This window comes from Hyaena hyaena, unplaced genomic scaffold, assembly GCF_003009895.1.
Source record: "Hyaena hyaena isolate Hyena2069 unplaced genomic scaffold, ASM300989v1 scaffold_45, whole genome shotgun sequence".
NCBI classification, from domain to species: domain Eukaryota; kingdom Metazoa; phylum Chordata; class Mammalia; order Carnivora; family Hyaenidae; genus Hyaena; species Hyaena hyaena.
Window position 1 is genome coordinate 382286 of NW_024080677.1, and position 22112 is coordinate 404397.

General features: G+C 42.1%; 1 protein-coding gene across 6 annotated transcripts in view; it reads left to right on the top strand.

Annotated features, from left to right (window-relative positions):
• Positions 1-5459: 5459 nt before the first annotated feature.
• PLAAT1 (phospholipase A and acyltransferase 1) overlaps positions 5460-22112 on the top strand; it is a 40463-nt gene continuing 23810 nt past the window's right edge. The window contains exons 1-2 of one of the 6 annotated variants that reach the window (XM_039230398.1): positions 5460-5515; positions 5714-5778. Coding sequence is in view for 3 of the 6 variants with exons in the window: in XM_039230393.1 (XP_039086324.1) it covers positions 5656-5778 (123 nt within the window). In the remaining 3 variants the exon portion in view is untranslated. Of the gene's footprint in view, positions 5779-14680; positions 14891-15072; positions 15542-21520; positions 21586-22112 lie in introns of those variants that run through there. The other 5 variants (XM_039230399.1, XM_039230393.1, XM_039230394.1 and 2 more) reach the window with 5 other exon arrangements.

Here is a 22112-nt window from a genome sequence, read left to right on the forward strand (position 1 = left end):
ACTCCTTCAGAATTTAACTACTAATAGCCTACTGTTGACTAGAAGTTTACTGATAACACAGTCAATTAACACATATTTTGTATGTTATATGTATTATATACTATATTCTTACAAAAAAGTAAACCAGAGAAGAGAAAATGCTGTGAGAAAATCTTAAGGAAGAGAAAATACATTTATAGTACTGTATTTATAAAAAAAAATTCACATATATGCGGACCCAAGCAGTTCAAGCCTGTTTTGTTCAAAATAAACTATATTTTGCAATGTCCTGAAAAATGCAAAAGCTGAAGGTATTTAAGATATATACTGGGGTTTTAGAAATTTATTCATTTATCCTAAACACAGACAAATTCCATTTGGACAATTTGGTTTCAGTAACCAATCTACACAATCAGGCTCAGCAAGGGTGATTCAGGTAATTTATTCCAATAACACAAATCTCCCACCATTCGCCTGTCTTGGGGAGCACCGAAGATGAAAAAAAGGTTGCTTCTCTTTCTTTTTGTTCAATTCAAATCAAATTGCTCTTGGTTAGTTTATTTTAATTAAAGGTAGGGAAAAAAAACCCTGACATATCCGGATTACATTTTAATCAAAAAAGTCAACATTTTTTCTACTTAAAATTTATTTTTCTGAGGTTTATTAAAAAATCAAACAAAGTGAATGTAATTAATGATACAACTTTCTATAGTTGGGGCACTAATCTAGTGTGAAATGGCTATGAAACAGAGATGAAACCAAAAAATGTTCAAGTAATCTTCACATCAGTCAAGATTAGTTTTGGCTGCTTATGAGAGGAAAACCAAAATAATATCACTTAGACACTCAGGATTTGTTTCTTCTAATATGAAATAAGGTGGAGGAGGCTGTCCAGTCTTGACACGAATGCCCCCAAAATAATTAGAATCTCAGGTACCGACTCTCTCTCTTTGCATATGGCTATCATCCTCAAAGCCATTCATGATCCAACCCAACTACTGAGGAGCTCCAACCATCTCTATAACACACATACAGGAAAGAAAAAAGCAAAAGGAAAGAAAGGTGCACCTCACAGTGGTATGAACTCCCTTTTCTGGAAATACTACAAAATTATAATAGGGTAATGCTTCCATTATCATCATATTGCTCAAAACATAGTTACATAGCTACACATAGCATCACGGGAGGCTGGGAAATGTATGTTTCAGATGGATATATTGTCAGTTCAAGTAAGAGTGGGATTCTCTTATTGAGGAGGAAAGAACCATTAACCAAATGGTTAATTTGGATAGGCAATTAACCATGTACGACAATCTGAAAAATAGATAATCGTCTATTCCTCTTCTTTCTCCCACCTGAATTTATTAAAGTTGACTGTACAGACAAACCATAGAGAATAAATGCACACCTGAGATTTTTCTTTACCCAAATAACTCTCTCAACAAACCTCAGGGAAATTTTAATTGCTGGTAGACCTCACACAGGCCAAGGCCCAACTGAGAGTGAAGCACTCAGGCTGTCAAGTCAGGCAGAGTGGAGTTGGAATTCTCTGTCTATGCTCAGTAGACGTGGGAGTTAATTTCCTCAACTGTAACCGCACATTCCTTTCTTTCTGCCTCAAAGAACTATTGTGGGTGAAGAGAATGCAGGACAATCCCTAAGGACTGTGCCTAGTCCAGGGCGAGCACTCTGGAAGTGTTGGCTACTGTTACTCTCTGCTATAGCTTTTTGTCATTTATCTCATGTGCTTTTTAATGACTTGAGTCAAAATAGATGTATAGTCCTAATCTAAGCAGAATAAGATTATGTGTCCTATTCTATGTCTGATGACATAGAGCCATTGCATTGCTCAACGGATATAACCAGAAGTGTCCATGTAGGTTAGCCACCCCCTGAGAGGTGCACATTCCTAGGACGTGGCTTCTAGAAGCCGACATGGCTTCTAGGATGTGGTTTCTAGTCAATGCTCAGTAATCCTCATGTGGATAAATGAAGTCCAGACATGTGGTCTCACTTACAGTTGGTACCAAATGGTGGCAACTGGTCAATATACTTTGAGGACTAGCTTAGATATGTCCCAAGTTAATGGCAGTAGTCTTTCACTTGGAAAATAGACTATGTCTGAGGCATTGTATTTAGTTTGGTCTTCCTGAAGAGATTCCTCTATTCTAGACATTGTATTTAATTTGATCTTCCTGAAGAAAAAAACAGTTGTAGAAAACCTCTGACAGCCAGGATTAAGGAATAAACAATGCTCTGTGACTACTCTCCATTGCCCTGGTGAATTTTCGATTTTGTCAAGTAATTTCAAATTCTTTGCAGCCTCTGAGCTTCATAAGAATCCAGCAAGGGCGGCAGGGCTGGGGAAAGGATCATCTCCCTTGTTTTGCACACGAGGAAACAGACTCAGCTTTGAGCGGCCTACGTTAAGTCATATGGATTTCAAGCCTCCGAGCCAAGACCAGAATTCAGGCCTCCTGACTGCAAGCCAGCGCCGTTGCCGCTTTGCCAGAAAGCAAATCAGCAGGGAGGCTGCAGAGCAGCTTCTGAGTTGTCAGAAAGCAGAGTTTGCAAGTGGCCTCTGAAGCAGTACAGGTGACAGCGGGTGAGATGGGGCAGCTGTGTTTATCAGACGATAATTTTGTGTGAGAGGAGCCATAGCGCATCCTTCATTTGCCCTCGAGGAGTTAGCGAGGTGCACCTTCCGTTCATTCCCGTCTGAGGTCTTACAGGGACATGGTGTCAGAGCAGTGCAAACTGGCACTTGTGATTAGCAAAATGACTCCCTGGTGCGAAGAAGGGCCAAAGGATTGCAGGGAGAGAGAAAATAAAGCAAAGGCAAGCTCGTTCCCTTTTGCATTCCTGCCAGAATGCATCCCACGTGGTTAAATATAACCACCCGGTACCTGCAATCCCCGGGTTAGCTATTGGGGACGCAAATGTGAATAATAGGCCACAATACTATCAACAGTTTTGATACTGAGGAGGACACAGAAGAGAGAAAAGCACCTATGCCAAGCATTGTTCTAGAAAGTTACCGATTAAGCGCAATGAAAGGAGAGGGAAATGCTGTCCGTTTTCAGAATGGTGACATATGAACTGCGCCTGGAAATATGAGGAGCTTTTCCCATTGAAACAGGAGGCAAAAAGGCATAATGGACACGGAGACAAGATGACATCTGTCATGGTCAGGGAATTTTAAGTAGTTCAAATGAGCCTAGAGCATATGGTGTAGGACTGGAGGTGGCGGGGGAGGGGAAGGGGTAAAGAGGTGGAAATCGGAGGTGAAATCTGAAAGGTGTAATGGGATCTAATATCAAGGCCAAAGTGAAGGGCTGGAAAACTTACACTGTTTCGCAGGTGGTAGAGAAGGGTTTAATCAGGGGAGGGATGTGATCACATCTGTGTTAGAAACAATTCTAAGAAATGGATGCTTCCTTGGTAGCAAAGCTCTTTTTGTATTTCCTTTCCCTTAAATTTGCTTCTACTTGTTTATGTAGCTTTTTCAATAGCTTTCAGGCACTCTGGAGATATTAGTGCTCTTTCTGACCAGTCCATGAATTATCTATAGTGGTTAACCTGGATATTCATGACAGAGCATTAAATATCGTGCAAAGAGTACTGGGCCATGCACTATGCAGTCGTTCAAGTGCACAGAGTGCGGGGGCCGGTGGGGGGGGAATAGTGCGTTGCAGCTGCCATGCCACGGAGCCACAGCACTCTCAAGTATGGCCTTGCCCCTGGGCCCATTGTGGGCCTATTTACTGCAAATAACCTCGCTGTACTTTACGTGCAAAATCCGAGGCTCTGGCCTCCAAGCTGACAGTATTAGCTGGGTAAGACAGATATCGAGAATCAGTAGCAGAAGGATTCTTAACATTTCTTACAGCAATAAGCCGCAGAGAATCACTATTCAAAGTTTGACATTAAGAAGCTGTGCTTCAGATGGCCCTGGGAAGAGTAAAGCTTAGTTATCTGTTAGAAGAAGGAGGAGGAGGAGGAGGAGGAAGAGAAAAGAAGAGAGGACTGCTTTAAGCAGCCTAGAAGATAGAAGATACTGTTCATCTGGTTCAATGGTCCAATTGAATCAATCAGCTTGGGCAGAGAAGGAAACCAGGTCAGCTGAGGTAAAATCTTGGTTTCAGTGATTTAGTGTCCTGGATTGAATGATTGATTTCTGGCTAAACTTTCCAGCCAGTTCAGTGATGAGTCGAGTTTTATGTATAGTCCAAACCAGAGAGAAGTGGGCATCTGTGATTTGTTTTATGCAAGGCAATGTCTTTTTTTTTCTTTAATGTTTATTTTTGAGAGAGAGAGAGAGTCATGCATGAGTGGGGGAGGGACAGAGAGAGAGGGAGACACAGAATCTGAAGCAGGCTCCAGGCTCTGAGCTGTTAGCACAGAGCCCGACACAGCGCTTAAACTCACGAACTGTGAGATCATGACCTGAGCCAAAGTCGGACACTTAACCGACTGAGTCACCCAGGCGGCCCGTAAGGCAATGTCTTTTATATCTTCTGAGATAAATCGCATTCTACAATGCCTTACAGATGGGTTTTGCCATGCTTTTTTACTTAGAAGGAAAATATTTACGTTTCTTCTATGTCCTTAAATCGACATTGTCAGAGTTTCATTTCCACCATATTCATTCAAGTGTCCACTCACTGACCACTTATCTTCTTTGGGCAACAACAACAATAGTAGCTAAATCCATATAGTATTTACCAAGCATTACTCTAAGTATTCGTTATTTATTAATTTGTTTAATCCTCCTATTAACCTAAAAAAATAGGTTTTCATAGAAAATAGGAAATTGGGGTACTGAGAGGTGAAGGGACCTGTGCTGTGCATGGCGGAATGGCAGTATGAAGCCAAGCAATTGGTCCTTCCAACCTCTCACAGCACATCCTGGTCAAAGGTTTGTACATGACAAGCACTAGAAATTGGCGGAGAATCAATTATCTCAAGGGCAACCTGTCCACCTTTATTGTCCAATCTCTTTTGATTTCCTTTTTTGATAGCTCAACTGAAAGCCCTTTTCTAATAGATTGGAGAAAGTGCCAATTTGATATTAAGATGCACTGTGTGTGAAGGAAGGGCAGCCAGCCCGTGTCCCTATCCCAGATGGGACATGTGACAAAAGATTTCACAGCCAGGGGTGGTTTTCATTAATTCTGTTTTACCTGTTTCTCGTCCACGCTTTGTTGCAAGAGACATCTAAGTGGCTACGCATTTAAATATGGCGTTTATTTTGAAATGTCTGCCTCGCATGTCATCCTAAATGTCACGACAACATTTCACAAACGTGAAAAGCTCTCCTTCCTCCTTGAAAGGCTGCAGGGAGGAAACAGAAGGATCCCCCACTGCGCCATCACATCAGGCAGGGCTTATGCGTAAGTCCGGTAGTGCTGGAATCTGTATCATAAAGTCTGTGCTTTCAGACATTCTGATTTTAGGGCTCTGGAACTCTGAGCCATTATTTTCTTCTGTGCCAGAGAACTGGAGTCCCGTGGCACAGAATGATTGAGATTAAAAGGTAGGGAGGCTCTCTCGGGCTCCTCTCTCCTCACCTGGAGTCCTATACATGTGGCTTTCTCATCCATCTATTGTCCCAGACTTCAGACCTGAACTACACTTCTTCAGTCTGTGGTTGAGATATTAAGCCATTGATACCTCATGAAAGATATGAAGAGGGGAGCTTATTCAAGTATGGCAAACCTCGTGTCTTTTCTAGATTCCCTACGAACTAAGTGGACACTGTCACGGGCCCCGGCATCAACCTGCCCAGACCAAGCTTTGGTAAGCTATTCGAAAAGAAAAAAAAAAAAATTCCTATGCAACATTCTGAGTGTATGACTTACAATGTTACGTAAAAAGCCAGTCTTGGTTCTTTTGCAAAGCGTGGATAAGGGCACGAAATCGAGGAGGAAATGATTCCCTCTGGCTCCTGACGTCACCCCCAGGGGGGTCGGAGGGAATCCCTCCCTCCAGCCCTGTTAGCCAAGAGCTGCATCAATTTCTCAGCACAACAACCTTTTCTTAGCTTTTCTTCTTGTGTCCTGTCCTGAGGTATGCACGCCTTTGACCATTTTCCCTCATTTGTCTGCCCAGTTCTCCCCTTGATCTACTTTCCCATCATTATATAAGAGTTTTTCCCAGTAGAATCACATAAGTGTCTTTCCCCATAATGATTTGCAAATGTTTTTGTTGAATGAAACAGTAATTAAAATGGAAAGGTAAGTCTTATAAATGGCTATATTTCCAAGATGTGAAGGGTGGAAAAACAGGAGTGGGACAGGATGAAAGCACTCTATTGATTGCCTCTGGATCTCATGGTTTATCGATCAACCATGTGATATGACTGGGGTGTACTTACTAAGTATGGCCGGGATTTTATGGGCCTGGTGATTTTATTAACCATACTCTTCTCCCTTGCCTGTCTCTCTCTTTCTCTAAAGGCTAAAAAAGCCAAATACTTTCTCAGTATTTCTCAAGTACTTTTGATGGGGGTAGACTTTGATCCAATTCTAGTCAGCAAAAGTTGAAGGTAGTTTCCTGGAAGATTCTAGGGGAGGTACTTATCTCCCTGTTAAAGAAGAAGTACAGAAAAAAAAAAAAAAGGGTTTGTCCCTACTTCTCCCTACTTCTGAAGGTGGTTGTGTGATGACATGATGGTTGGAGCAGCTGCAGCCATCTTGCAGCAAGGAGGAGAACACCAAGGGGATTTCAAGGTAACTGACAGAGGGGTTTTGATATCATTCAGTTGCTGAAGTATTCCTTCAACCACCATTTATTGAATGCTGCTGCTGCTGCTGTTGTTGTTGTTTTGGTGCCAAAACATAGTACAAAGTACAGTGTACATATGTTCATACATACAAAATAAACAAAATCCCCATTTACAGGGAACTTACATTTTAGTAGGAGGAAAGACAGCCAATATTAAATACATGTCAGCTAGAGTTAAGAGCTGTAAAATATTAGAAGAATAAAGGATCTGGAGAGTGATGGGGTGAAATTTTATATAGGTTGATAAGGGAAGGTCTGATAAAGTAACATTTGAGAGACCCAAAGGAAGCAAAGGGCTAGTTATGCAGATATTTGGGGCATAAGAAGGAGTGTTTCGGGAAGAGGAAATAGCATATGCAAAGGCTCCGAGCAGCAGGAAGACCAGAGGGGTGAGGACTGAGTGAGCAATGGGGAAAATGGAGGAATGAGATAAGAAAGATGGCTGCCACCTAGATCATTTAGAGGCTAGAAAACTGGTAAGGATTTTAGATTTCATTCTGAAGGACATAAATCTTTGGAAGACCTTGTGCAGGAAAGCAACATAGTACTTAAATTTTACCTTCTTGGTGCTTAAAAAAGTTTTGGTCACTGGATATAGAAATGCTAAAAGATGGGGCGCCTGGGTGGCTTAGTCGGTTAAGCGACCGACTTTCGCTTAGGTCATGATCTCACGGTTCATGGGTTCGAGCCCCGCGTCGGGCTCTGTGCTGACTGCCAGCTCAAAGCCTGGAGCCTGTTTCAGTCTGTGACTCCCTCTCTCTCTGACCCTCCCCTGCTCACNAAGCCTGGAGCCTGTTTCAGTCTGTGACTCCCTCTCTCTCTGACCCTCCCCTGCTCACGCTGTCTCTCTCTCCCCTAGAAATAAATAAAACATTAATAAAAAAATTAAAAAAAAAAAAAAAGAAAGAAATGCTAAAAGAAAAAAAAAATAAAAAGCCAAGGAGGAAACCAAGAGACAGAAAAATATTGCGGGAGGGGATGGTGGCTGATGCAGGTGGCAGTGGTGAGGCAGAGAGAAAGATTAGATTCTAGATATATTTTGGAGGTCAAACCACCAAAATATATTGGACTTTTAAGATTTTATTTAAATGAGGGCCTATCTTCAGACTTCTTAGTAGATGTGAAATATAAACACTTCCCCTTTAAGCCACTATTCACATGGTATTCTCTTACCTGCAGCTGAAACTATTTGAAAGTATTCCTGACTTAGCTGGAAGTAAAACTATTTCTTCATATGTTCTTGTCTTCCCAGTTTTACAAGTTCAAACTGAGACATTAGAGTCCTGAACCACTGTAAACTCTTAGACAAGGATTTCTCAATAAAATTGACTAACTTATTCAAATCCGTTACCAATAGAATAGACTAAAAGAAAACTGAAGCCCAGAGAGCTTAGATGATTTGACAAAAGTCACACAGCCAGTTAATGAGGATTGACATTACAACTCTGGTTGTATTCTGAGTTCAGATTACAATAAGAGACGAAGATGGTCATACAAAATAGCTTCAGCTATTTTTCTGTTATAGTTGGAAGTGGCAAAACCAATTCCTAGGAGCTTAAAAGGCTTTGTCTAGAATCCAATGTTCTTCCCCTGGCGAACTGTACATCCTACATGGTTTACCGGGTCTCACAGGGCAGGTGCTCTGTCTCATTGCCTTTCTGGATCAAAGATAAAGAACAGGGTCGATTTACTTACTGGGATTTTGCCACGGAGATTTGGATGGGAGAAAAGGATAGAAATCTGGCCTGGAAAAAGAAGGATAATGTAAAGCACTTTTTTTTTTTTTTTTTTTTAAGATGAAAGTAATCAGTGCTGTTAATTTCTTTATTCTGGTGAAAAGTATGGCAGGCCAACTGCAAGACTGAGCCAATATGGTGTGCAGGAAATGATGAGAAAAAGGCTTCGTTAGAGCGGAGCCGTCTAATAGAAATGTAACATTACCACATATGTAATTTTAAATATTTTCGTAAGCATATTAAAAAAGGAAAAAGAAACAGGTGAATTAAAGTCATATATATACTCAGTTTAACTGACTATATTCAAATACCATCTTTTCAAAATGAGACAAGCCACATTATAAATACCCAATAGTTGCAAGTGGCTGAAGGCTACCACATCGGACAGCACATTTTCAGAGAGCTAAAATGAAAATATTTTAAAAGAGAAAACTTCTGTGGTAAAACACGAAGGATCAAACATAATGTCTTTTTAAGAACCCAATAATGTGGGGCACCAGTGAGCATCAGACTTTGACTTTGGCTCAGGTCATGATCTCGAAGTTCTGTGAGTTCAAACCGCACATCAGGTTTGCTGCTGTCAGCCTGTCAGCGCAGAGCCTGAAGATCGGATCTTCTGTTACCCTCTGCCTGCTCCTCCCCCACTTGTGCTCTCTGAAAAATAAATAAACATTAAAAAAAACAATGCATTTGAACCAAAACGCACACCGTTTGTCAGTCATTAAAATCTAGAATACTATTTGAGAAAGAATCCAGGGCTTGGCAATGAAAAGGAAATGGAAGATAATAATACCCATCATGGTTGATGTAAGGACCAAATGAAATGACATGGATGTTTTCAAAAATAGAACACTGTGTAAATGTGTCTTTATAAATAGCAAAACTTGCTTTTCATTTTATTAAAATATTGGTCCTTGGTTACGTAAACACGTCAACTATAGGTGGTTCTTTCCTTCTGATATTTTTATGCTCTTTGCTTTTGAAGCAATTATACATTTGGAAGCACTGACCAGGAACACATTCAAATTCCCAGAATAGTCCGTCTGATAAACACTTGCAACATTTTCTCCCACCGATCAAGAAATATCTGAATGTGCACACATGGAAAATCTAGAGACTTTCTGAATGTAGCTAAAAACGTGGAGCGGGGGAGGGAAACACTAATGGTTTCTCAAGGCTTTTCTGGTCAAATATCTGATTTAAGGACACTGTATTCTGAGACACAGAAACAATATATATATATTTTTGTCCATAATGTCTGAGATTTCTGAATTTTCCTGTAATTACATTTAGCAGGAGAAAAACATCCACCCGTGTGCTGAACAGCTCCCAGAAATCTGTCAGCTTTTTACAGTGTAGTAACCTACTGATCGCTTCCTCAGCCCTTCAATAAATACGGAGGCTGCGCGCGCGTGTGCTTACAGAACTTCACAGGTCTCCATGGATACAGGAATTTTAGTGCTAAGGCACATTTACTATCGCTTTTCTTGTCACCAAGAGTCCTGTAAACACTTGTGTTGTAAGATTTTGTGCAGAAATTTAGCATTTTATAAAGGACCAAGTCAGAATTACCTTTTCCCAAAGGCATTGTCTGATTTCCCCTTAAGGCAAAGTCCCTGAAATCCTTTATATTTGTGACCTCTTTTTAGTGATGTGTTTTCATTTATTAGACTAATAAAAAGCAATAAAGGCTTAACTACATCGTCAGTATCACTTTTAAGTGGCAGATATTTATACTATGTATGTGTTACAATTGATAAATAAGACAACTGGCTCTGAATAGAAAATGGAAGAGGCAAATAGGGAAAGCAGGCATAGGAATGTTATGTATATATTTAGCCACTTCTCTGCCTGAATATGGTGAAATTTTAAGTGTCATTTCCAAGGATACCCTGGTATTATATCTATTCACCAAGCATAGTTCGAATTTTTCTTATTTATATTTTTTGTATATTTTAAAGACCTTTTCACAGATCTGATGATGCCAAGCTATGTGCTATTTTTCCTATTTCACACATGTATAGCTCAGGCTTAGAAGGTTTCAGGACCTTTCTGTGTGTACCACGTCACACAGCTAGCAAGTGACAGAACTGGGATTAGAACCCAAGACCCTTGACTCACTGTCCAGGGCTTTTCCATTGTTGCTTTTCTAGGGGGGATCGCAGGCAGCTGCTTCTAGTGAAGGCGTGCCATTTCCCTTCCTTCCTTGCCATGTGCGGATAGGTTTCTGTGCTTCTGACCTGGGTCCCATTAAACCATTCTTTTCTCTCCCCTCCTCTTAATGGCCCCAGGGACTTGGCTCAGCCTCATTTACCAAACTTAGTAATGTCAAATGCACACGACCGTTCAGAAGCAGTACTCAGAGAGCTCACACAGCCTGGACGTGCACTACATGAGGAGTCGTTAGGGAAACAAATCTTGAGATCCATTCATACTGACCAAGAATGTAGAAAGCTGACCTAATGAGAGGCTTGGGCAATTTGTGTAAAAATCTAGTCTAAGTATACATGAGCCAGGATATTGCAATCAAGAAAAAAGTTTTTTTTTTTAAGTTTTTAAATGTTTTTCTTATTTCTTTCTTTTTTTTTCTTAATTTTTTTTAATGTTTTATTTATTTCTAGGAGAGAGAGAGAGAGACAGCATGAGCAGGGGAGGGTCAGAGAGAGAGGGAGTCACAGACTGAAACAGGCTCCAGGCTCTGAGCTGGCAGTCAGCACAGAGCCCGACACGGGGCTCGAACCCACAACCGCGAGATCATGACCTAAGCGAAAGTCGGACGCTTAACCGACTAAGCCACCCAGGCGCCCCTTTTCTTATTTATTTCTGAGAGCGAGAGAGAGAGACCGCATGAGGAGGGGAGGGTCACAGAGAGAGGGAGATACAGAATCTGAAACAGGCTCCAGGCTCTGAGCTGGCTGTCAGCACAGAGCCCGACACGGGGCTCGAACCCATGAACCGTGAGGTCATGACCTGAGCTGAAGTCGGACGCTTAACTCACTGAGCCACCCAGGCACCCCAAGAAAAACGTTTTTAACAACTTGGGTTTCGGGGTACAGGGATGGAACTATTTAAGTGACTGTCTCACCTCTCACTTGCTATGCTCATGTAGCCAACAGCCTCCATATCCTCTTAGCAAATATCTCAGGCAAGGCCACAAGATCTTTTAAGACCATTTTTTTTCACCAGGCCTCATTCACCTCATTTGTACAGGCCCTTCGTTTTTGTGGGGTTTGGCGTGTGGGTTTGTTTCTAATTTTTTCTTTTTCATCTAAAAGGAAGACTCCACTTTCACAGTCTAATAAAGAGAGAGTCTGGGTAAGGGAAGACCTCTCCACGAACAGGCCTGACCTTGGTCCAATCCCCACAGACACTGAATGAGGGACTTTCACGGCCCTGGTCTCCAGGCAACTGCCAGGACCCAATTCTGGTGAGGATCAAATGATACAAAGGATATGAAGGTGCTTTGCTGACTGTGTGTGTGTGTGTAAAATATCCACACACACAAAAAAGTTGTCTTGAGCACTCTGTCTGACATCACACAATGCCAATCGGCTTTAGCCCTTAATGTATCACAAAGGCAAATAATGATTCACTTTGTTGCAGCGTTTCTGCCCGAATGTGAACTTGACCCACCAACGAACATGACTGAATCACCTTCGCTACAGTCATTTCAACATTTTCCAACTGTTTCGACCCAATCAGGCAACAACTGAGGGCACTGTGCACGTGGTGCATCACTTAATATAACAGCCTAAAAAATGGAAAATGGTTCTTGGGCTGTAATCTGACATTTGCTCCCATTGCACACCATGTGCAGCCCGTGAGACCCCAGGATTACGATCCTAGAGTCAGGTAAACTGTGGCTATAACTGCCCACCGTTCATTCCTCATTCCCTCTGACAGGAAATTTAAATTCTGTGCCGCTCATCCATAGAGTACCACTGAGTGACTAAGCATCGCTCCACTCTGCAGAAATGGAGACAGAACTCAGGTTCTCCTGAGCTATAATGCTTTCTCTGTTTTTCCTACAGATTTTGTTCAGACGTCAAACTGAATTTCCTCTTACCTGAATGCATTTTCTCTATACCTGGCAGGGATCTGGAAGTAAAATGATAAGATTTATTTCATTTTAATTCTATTATGATGCATTTAATCACAAGCACCCCCCAAATGAAATGATAATTTATCATTTTGCCCTGACTGGAGCAATCCTCCTTGGTTCACAGTTATGAATCCATAATACAGAGAGGAGACTGGATGATTAAGTGTCCGATTAGAGAAAACAGATTAACCTGGCAAACATAATAAATTTAACTCATAAGCAGGATGGCTTTATAAGTGCTCACAATAACTCTCCTGTAGAAAATCATGAACCACTTCTTTCAGTGATGACTCAATTGAAATAGTTGAGGGACATAAAGCAAATGCATGTTTATGGCTTTCTCTCTGAGACCTTAAACAAGTATCGAAAGGCATATCTGATTCAGTTTAGGACTCTAAAAATATATTAAATAGGGAACGTGTAGTAACCCCAAAACAAACAAACAAACAAACAAACGAAACCCACACAGCTATAACCTCTCAAGTGTTGTAATTTCCACTTGGCCAGTAATTATATCTAGATCCCTGATGCTTTTGATGTCTTTCTACCTTCACTATGTCTCCAAAGTTGCCAAAGCCAGGCTGAGTTTCAAACCATGCAGATTCATCCTTAATCTTCATACAGGAACCTGATTCCTTTACGAAGGCAGCTGCGTCTTTACATAATTCCTATCCCACTGTGGCAAGGCACACAAAATTAGCATGCTATTTCAGCCTCTGAATCCTTCCTTTCAGCTGAGATTCCATTTAAGTCCGAGGAGAGATCTAGGTTCTGACTTGTTTGCAGGAAAGTCCTGTGCAGAGCTCCAGAAAGTTCATTTAGCAGTCTGCCTGGCTTTCCTTACTTAGCTGGCTAGTATTCTTGGCCTTGCTTTTCTTAGCAGAGAGAAAGGGGATACTCTTCATGCCCAGCTTTATTTTTAAACTCACATAGTTTGATTTCTGGAAGCCTCTGCTGAACTACCAGGCCTGAAGAGAGTCAGTTAGGCCCTGCTCTGTCACCTGCAACCGAGTCGTGCAGAATAAGGATCCTGCAGAACTGGGGGAAGGGCAGAAGAGGTGAGGGGGGGATGGGCTGCCTGGGGAGGGGGATAGAGAGTTAGAGAGAGAGAGAGAGACAGAGAGAGAGAGAGATTGAGAGTCTTGTCTTTAAGGAAGGCCCCATCCCATCTGGAGCCAGGTAAATCTGTCGCTGAGAGAAACTAACACCTGGCTGTCGAGGGCCGGCACTCCCTTCCTCTCCCCTTTCTCCTTTCTCTCCCCCTTCCGCTCTGAAGTCGATCTTAGGCTAGAGGGTGGTGACAGGGAGGGGTCCAGAGGGAACCAGGTCCCTGCGCGTCCTCACAGCCTTTGTTTGGGTTCTGGATCAGGCTCACAAGCACTCACCGGTAGGTGCGCCTGCGGTGGGAAGCAGGGAGGTTTTCTTTTTTTTTTTTTTTAAATGTTTTATTTATTTCTAGGAGAGAGAGAGAGAGAGACAGCGTGAGCAGGGGAGGGTCAGAGAGAGAGGGAGACACAGACTGAAACAGGCTCCAGGCTCCGAGCTGGCAGTCAGCACAGAGCCCGACGCGGGGCTCGAACCCACAACCGCGAGATCATGACCTAAGCGAAAGTCGGACGCTTAACCGACTAAGCCACCCAGGAGCCCCAGCAGGGAGGTTTTCTAAAGTCACTCCCTGTCCCCACCTTTGCTGAGTTAAAGACCGAGCTGCTTTCTTGGGGCGCAGGGACTAAGGGTCCTTTCCAGGCTAAAGGAATTTGTGCCGCGCTGGAAGGGTGTGTACATCTAGCAGGGAGTGTGCATTCATGACGAATTATGTCCACAAGACAAGTTAAGTTCGCATCTGCACAGCCCTTGGGGCCGCAGAAGTTTCCTGCAGTAACGTCCCAGGGACCGGGGGCGGAAGGCCGCAGTCATTGGACGGATTCCGTGCTGGGGCTGCGCTTTCCCGGGCGGGTGCGCGCGCGCACGTACAGGTCAGGTGTCGCGTCGGGGGCTCCTCCAGGCGAGGCTGGGGACCCCGCGGTGGCGCGGGCGGGCGCGCGAGCCTGGGGCGCGCGCAGCGGTGTCGGGGGCGCCAGGACGCCTCCGCGCGGTGGGGTTGGCGTTGGCGCTGGAGGGCCGGCGCTGAGTGGTGGCGAGCTGCTGTGGCCTTGACCTTCCCAGGGAGCAGATGGAGTGGGCCCGTGACCACTAACTGGAGGGGCAGCAGCTGCGAGGCCAGAGAGACCCCAGGACCCCAGCAGCTGCCACCGGTGGGAAGGACGACCCGGACACCCCGAGCAAGGTGTGCTGCGGATTGTGGGGGAGGGCCTCTGGGTTCCCAGACACCCTTGTTTGCACCGCTTGTCAAACACCGCTCTTTGTTGCAAATGGGGGAACTGAGTCCACAGGGAGAGACTCAGTCCCCAAGTCACACAGTTATTAAGTGGCGGAACCATGATTAGAGAACTGGTCCTGCCTAAAAGCCTTTTTTAAACCTACCGTCCTCACTGGATGAATATGGATAATAATACAAGTCATTACCATTATAAGATATTAGGTGATATTACTTTGGCATTCAAGACTATTAATATGATATATGTGCTGGGAAAACCTGGCCACTCTGTCCTCCCTGGGTCTGGGTTTCTCTTCATTCATTAGACATTTGCTCAGCAGTTATTTGTGCCAGGCACTCTGTTAGCAACGGAAGGTATAGAGACAAACAAGAGCCAGCAGAAGACATTATTCCCGCGGCACCAGTAACTGACGCAGGTGTGGAAACACAACAGGTGTTAGATCAAAAGCGCGCAGAAACTCCCGAGGAGAGTCATTTCTGGCTGACCTTGGGGAGGAGGTGGCATCTGTCCTGGATGCCCAACAGCGAGACTTTGAGGGGCATTTGGAAATGGGCAGTGCATTCCAGGTAGAAGGTTCAGTGTTGGCAACAAAATTCCAGGTGAGTGTGAGGAATAATGAGTGGTTTGGTTTTCCTAGGATGCAGGGATGAAAATACGGAGGCAAGGTGGAGGGGGGGGGGGCGGTCAGTGGTGGGGAGGCTTGGAAGGATTCGAAGCAGCAGCGGCTGAGGATGGTTCATCTGGTTGGGAGGGGGGACCCTCAGCTGCCGAGCAAGGATGTCTGAGCAAAGATCCTCAGAGCTCCGAGGGGCTGTGAAGTAGCCATTCTGAGTCCACAGAGCTTCCTGGAACCAGTTCAATGTAGGAGGATCAAGGATGGAAAAAAATGCAGCTGAAAGGGTTCAAATCACCTTGGGAGACTGTTGGACCAGGGATGGTGTGTGGTAGCATTTCAGATTTCCAGCAGCACTCTTGGGAGTCGTTTGTGAAACAGTGCTGTTAGTATTCCCGTCATGCAGGTGGCCTCATGGACAGCACTCAATCAGCCCGTCCCGCTCTGTGCAGGGGGCAGTTATATCTTTTGGGACCAACAGGCAGGTATAAGCGAGGTAGCCTGGTTTGGCCATTGAAACAGGAAATGTCTTGTAAAAAGATTATAGATTTACCTTCATGCCACTCTTGATGATAAACTAGACAAACATATCTGTGCAGATGAACTGTTAACGTATTTTTTATCTTACAAGCGACGCACACAGATCGTAGTAGAGGACTTCGTAAATGTATCTTTAATGGGTTCTGTGCTATCTCATGTTTAAGAAGCACAATACTATTTTCTTGTGCCCAAGTGAAATGGGTAGACGTGGTCCCCACAAATCCAGTTACCCACGCAGATGGGTGATGGCCGTTTGCCTAAGGTCTGAGTCTAGGCACCTTCTAGATGCTTCTGGCCCCACCTTGACACCTCTCCTGCAAGACAAGAGCAAGGATTCCCCAAGGTTCATTCCCACCACTCACTGGTTCTGCATATAAGTGTTTAAAACTTCCTGTATCGTTACACGAAATATATATTTTTGTGCTTTCGCAGCTTCTCCACATATTGGGTTTTTGAGAAGAGGGGAAAATGTAAAGTTGTTTAGTAACAATTTCTTTGGTTAATGATGTTATCATTGGTATAAAGCAGGAACCTGCAGACTGGAATGAGAAGACAGACCTGGAATTGAGCTCCCTCTCTGTCACTTACTGCCTTTGTGACTTTAGGCCTGACGGTTAATGCATCGGAGTCTCAGTTTCCTTATCTGTATGTAAAATGATGAACATAATAATCAGTTCGGTTGTTACCTGGTCCAACAGTATTCAAAAAAGGGTGCAAAAATGTTAGCAATGGAGGCAATACAGCGTAAGATTGGGATTAGGAGCCTGGTCTTGAAGGTAGGCTTACCTGAGTCCAGGTTCTGGCCTATTTCCACTGTGTGACTTTGGGTAAGTTCCTGAACTGCTGTGAACATCATCTGCCTCATCTTTAAAATGAGGGAAATAATTATCTCTACCTTGTGGTGTTGATTGGAGGATCACGCCTCGCACAGGTCCTGGGAAATAGAATGAGAGAACATTAGAGCTTATAAGGGAACTTACAAGGCCTTCTTACTCTAACTACTGTCCCCTCCAACCACCACTGTGGAAATGTTATTTTTATCCACTCTCACTGTATTTAAACATTCCCAGTGACAGCCTGCTATCTGCACAAGGTGCTCTATTCTGTTGTTGGATTGCTTTCAAAGAAATTTTCCTCGTGCACAGCTAAAATCTGCCTCAATATAACTTCCACATATTTGTTGTCTTCGATGTTCTATATTAAAAAAAACATTGGTCTCTTTTTTTAAAACTAATCTGTTTGTTTTTAGGTAATTGTAGATTCACATGCAATTATGAGAAATAATACAGAGAGATCCCTTGATCTTTACCCAGTTTCCCCCAATAGTAACAATGTGCAAACTATAGTATACTATCAGACACAGGTCATTGAAATTGACGTGATCTGGATGAAAACATTTCTGTCATCTCTAGAATCTCTCATGTTGTCCTTTTATAGCCATACCTACTTCCCTTTCACCACTTTCTTAACCCCTAGCAACAACTATTCTCTATTTCTCTAATTTTTCATTTTGAGAATGTTCTATAAAAAGAATCATAGAGTATGTAACATTTTGGCATTGGCATTTTTCACTCAGCCTAATTATCTGGGATTCCTCTAGGTTGCTGAATGTATCAGTAGTTTGTTCCTTTCTATTCCCTAATAGTTTCCATGGTATGGCTATACCACAATTTATTTACGCATTGAAGGTCACCTGGGCTATTTCCGGTTTTTGACTATTATGAATAAGCTGCTCTGAACTCCCAGGTACAGGTTTTTGTGTAAATATAAGTCTTCCTTGTCTTCAATCTCTATGGTAAATATCCAGAAGTGCAACTGCTGGATTGTATGGTAGTTACAAGTTTTTAAAGAAATTGCCTCATTGCTTCAAGAGTGGCTATACCATTTTATAGTCTCACCAGCAAACGAGTGATACAGTGACTCTTCATCCTTGCCAGCATTTTCTGTTGTCACTATTTTTTATTTTAGTTCTTGTGATATGTATTTGGTGCTATCCCATTGTGGTTTTAATCTGCACTTCCCAAGTGGTTAATGGTATTTAACCTGGCTTACTTCACATCTGTGTCTTTGGTGAAATGTCTTTGTGTCGTTTGGCCACGTTCTAATTGTATTCTTTGCTCTTTTACTCTTGAGTTTTGAGAGTTCTTTATACGTTCTCAGTACTAGTCCTTTCTCAGATATGTGTTTGGCAAATGTTTTCTCCCATTGTATAGCTTGCTTTTTTGAGCTTTTAACAGGATCTTTTGCAGTGCAAAAGTTTTAAATTTTAAGGATATCAAATTGTCAGTTTTTCCTTTTATGGATAATACTTTTGGTATCAAGACTTAGAACTCTTTGTCTACCCTAGGTCCTGGGGAGTTTTCCTATGTGCTCCCCCCTTCTCTATGTTTTATAGATGTACATTTAGTTCCGTTATCTGTTTTGAAATATTTTTTGTATAAGACGTGAGACTTATGTGGAGGTTTTAGTTTAGTTTTGTTATTTTGTTTTGTTTTGTTTTTGCAATGAATTCAATTGCTCTGGCAATTATTGAAAATCTTTTGTAAAATAGCACATGACCTTTGGCGAGTCAAATTACCTGCCTGTTTCCATTTTTTCTGTCTTGAAAATGAGGGGCTTGTGCTAGAACTAGATGGGTGTCATTCAAGCTCCATTCTGGAATTTCTGGGGCCCCAGACAACCTCAGAAGCAGCCGCAGTGAGGAGCAGATGGGGCTCTCCTGCTCCTTCTGACTTCATCCAGGGCAGAGCTACTTTTATGTTTTATATTTTTGTGGGTCCATCTGATATTTGGTTTAATTCAGGGCTCTGCTGCTAAAACCAAATTTGGAGAGCAGCGGATTAAGTAATGCCTAAAGTACTTTTCTGCAGGAAATTGCTGTGATTCTAAGCGCTTGGTGTTGGAGCTCACTTTCCCCTTACATACTAGCCTCCGATCTCCTCCCTTAGTTTCTTGAGTGGTAACATGATAAATACAGTAGGCTTCAGGAAATCAGTTAGCTTACGTTTCATAAATCAGTTCACAAACCATAGGCCAGGATGGAAAATGTGTTAAATATATTAAAAATGTGCCGTGGCATCACCCATTCCACAGCATTATTGTGGCCTAAACGCTAAGAACTAAAATCACATAAAAGCCACTATCTCGACATGTACAAAGAACCACTGCTCTCTTACCATCCACCCGCCTAGCTCTGGCCAGTTCACAGAGCACTTGGGACAGCTTTTAGCCTGTCCATTTAAGGTTACTTGCCCTGGCTTTTTGAGTTATTCTTAAACGTGCCTGCAAGATGAAGAGACTGATGCAAAATATGTCAGTCAAAGAAAGACAGATAGCATATGATTTCACTCCTATGTGGAATTTAAGAAAGAAAACAAATGGTCATGGGGGAAAAAAAAAAAAGACAAACCAGGAAACAGACTCAACTATAGAGAAGAAAATGACTGTTTCCAAAGGGGAATGGGTGATCTAGGTGATGGGGATTAAGGAGGCACTTGTGATGAGCAATGGGTGATGTATGTAGAAGTGTTGAATCACTAAATTGTACACCTGAAACTAATACTACATTGTCCATTAACTAACTGGAATTTAAATTTAAAGAAAACAAAACAGGAAACTGAGACACAGATGGTTTGCCCAACTATTGCTATTTGTTAATAGCAAGTAGATGACCTGAGACAAGAGCTTGTATCTTTAACACCTGGCCCATTATTTGCCCCTCTCTATTTTAGAATGAATACAAATGGGCCCTGACTCAGCGGTTTTTTGGTTCATGACTTTTTTTACTTTAAAATAGCGCGAAAGCAATACGCATCCAGTAGAAATCATACGTTGAGTTTTGACTTTGGATCTTTTCCCGGACCAGTGATACGTACAACCCTGTCTCCTGACGCTGGGGCAGTGGCGCTAAGCTATAGCAAACAGTCAGCCACGCGACCATAAGAGTCAACAATTGACACAAGTAGAACCATTTTGTATCCATACAGCCATACAACCACAGTTTTCATTTTCAGTATAGTATTCCATAGGTACACGAGATGTTCAATACTTTATTATAAAACAGGCTTCGTGTTAGATGATTTTGCAAACTGTAGGCTAACGTAATGCTCTGAGCATGTATGAGCTAGGCTAAGTTAAACTATGATGTTTGGTAGGTTAGGTGAATTAAATGCATTTTGACCTAGGAGATCTTCAACTGATGATGGGTTTATCGTGATGCAACCCCAACATAAGTGATCTGTATGAAGCTTTCAGTGGGTATTTTCCAAAAGTTGGCATTAGCTACTGTATACTTTTTTTCTACAAAATGGAATGATAGCATAATAAACTCAAATAGTGGTAAGTTTTAAAAAAGTTAAATAGGGTTAATTGCAATAGTGCACTTGGAAAAAAAGAAATGTCACCCTACAAAGTGCTCTCTGTTCAAAGGGTGATTATTATTGTAAGCTTGGCTAGGTCCCTGAATTCCAGTAGGCAGCTGTGTGTGCTTGTTGAATCCGATTCATGGGAAACGTGTTTGTTTATTTCATAGTATATTATCTGTTTTTCGTTTTACTGCTCATGTGGCCAAATTCTGAACCCCATATTAATAAGACTCAAACATATTTGAGAGAGTGGTTAGACTTAATGGTTTCCATAAAGTTGTTTTAATAGTTATTTTTCAACAGATGGACAGTGTACATTTGGCTACATTCCTGTGACAGTGTGGTGATTGAAGTTTTCAACAGATGGCATACAAATACTTGGGAAAACACCCTTCCAATATTAAGTGTTGTAAAAAGGACTTTTAGAGTGCCAGAAAAATGATAGTCTGTATTCCCAGGCCCTTAGCCTGTGCTATTATGAATATAATTTAGATGGTTTGGAAATTTCCCTTTCTGGCACTTGGATTTATTTTGTAATTGAGTGTACGTATCTACATTAGAGTGAGAGATGATGAGAAATTCTGCTGTCAATAAGAGATTCAACATGGATAGAGCACTGAATCTCCTTTTGAGTATTGATGAATGTCTCTAACTTCTTTCTACAGAGTCATTCCACTCCCATGCCATATGTATGTAGAAAATGTAACCTTTAGTAAAAAGCAACCATCAGAGACTTACATGTTCTTTCTGAAAAATAGCGCCTTAAAAGGGGGGAAAAACTCACCAAGCTTAGAATTTTCAGACATATTCAACAACACAGTGAACTTCCCAACCTTCCAAGTTGTCACACTTCTACCACGGCCACCTTACACGGTTTCTGGAATCCGTAAGTCAGGCATCAGGCAGTACGTGGGGTAGTAGGGGAGGGGTGGAAATCTGTGGGGGTGTTTGTGATTGTGCCATGACAAAGACCATTTACTGATATTGAATGGGTAGAGACTGAAGTACCTCAATTGCACAGTACAGTTTGGCACAAGGAATAAATGTCCCATATCTTACAGTGTGACTGAATGGCTGGGCACTCCTCTGAGCCTGGAAATTCTCTCTGCTTCAGTTAACTGAGAGAGTAAGTTTTGCAATACAAGGTATTTTTCCCACAGAATATCAGTGTCCTTCCACCCATACCCTGTTCTTTGATTTTACTGTGCTGATATTTGAAAGGCTAAAAGACTCCTCATCTTCTGCTACTGAATCTTGACGCTTTCATGCTAAGTAAGTGCAAGTTTATGGACACATTATTGTATCTTTTCATATAGTCATGGACCAAGTATTTACATAAGTAAAATAGATATTATTGTAAATTTACTTTCCCTTTCTGTTCCAATAGGGCACTGAATTAATATTTTTGAAATTTTGTGTATAGGTAAATCATATTTTCTATGAATGTCTGGATTTAAAGAGAGAACTGTAAGGTGCTTATTATTGTAAAGGAGCCGTGGGGTTGGTCAGGATAAGAAGCAGTGCTGTAGAAAATGAAACAATTAGCAGACAAATTCTTTCTCACTTTTCTTTCACTTGTGCACACAGAATTCAGTGTTGGAATCATTTAAAGAAAAGGACAGTGGTATGAGTTTAAGTCTTTAATAAGGAATG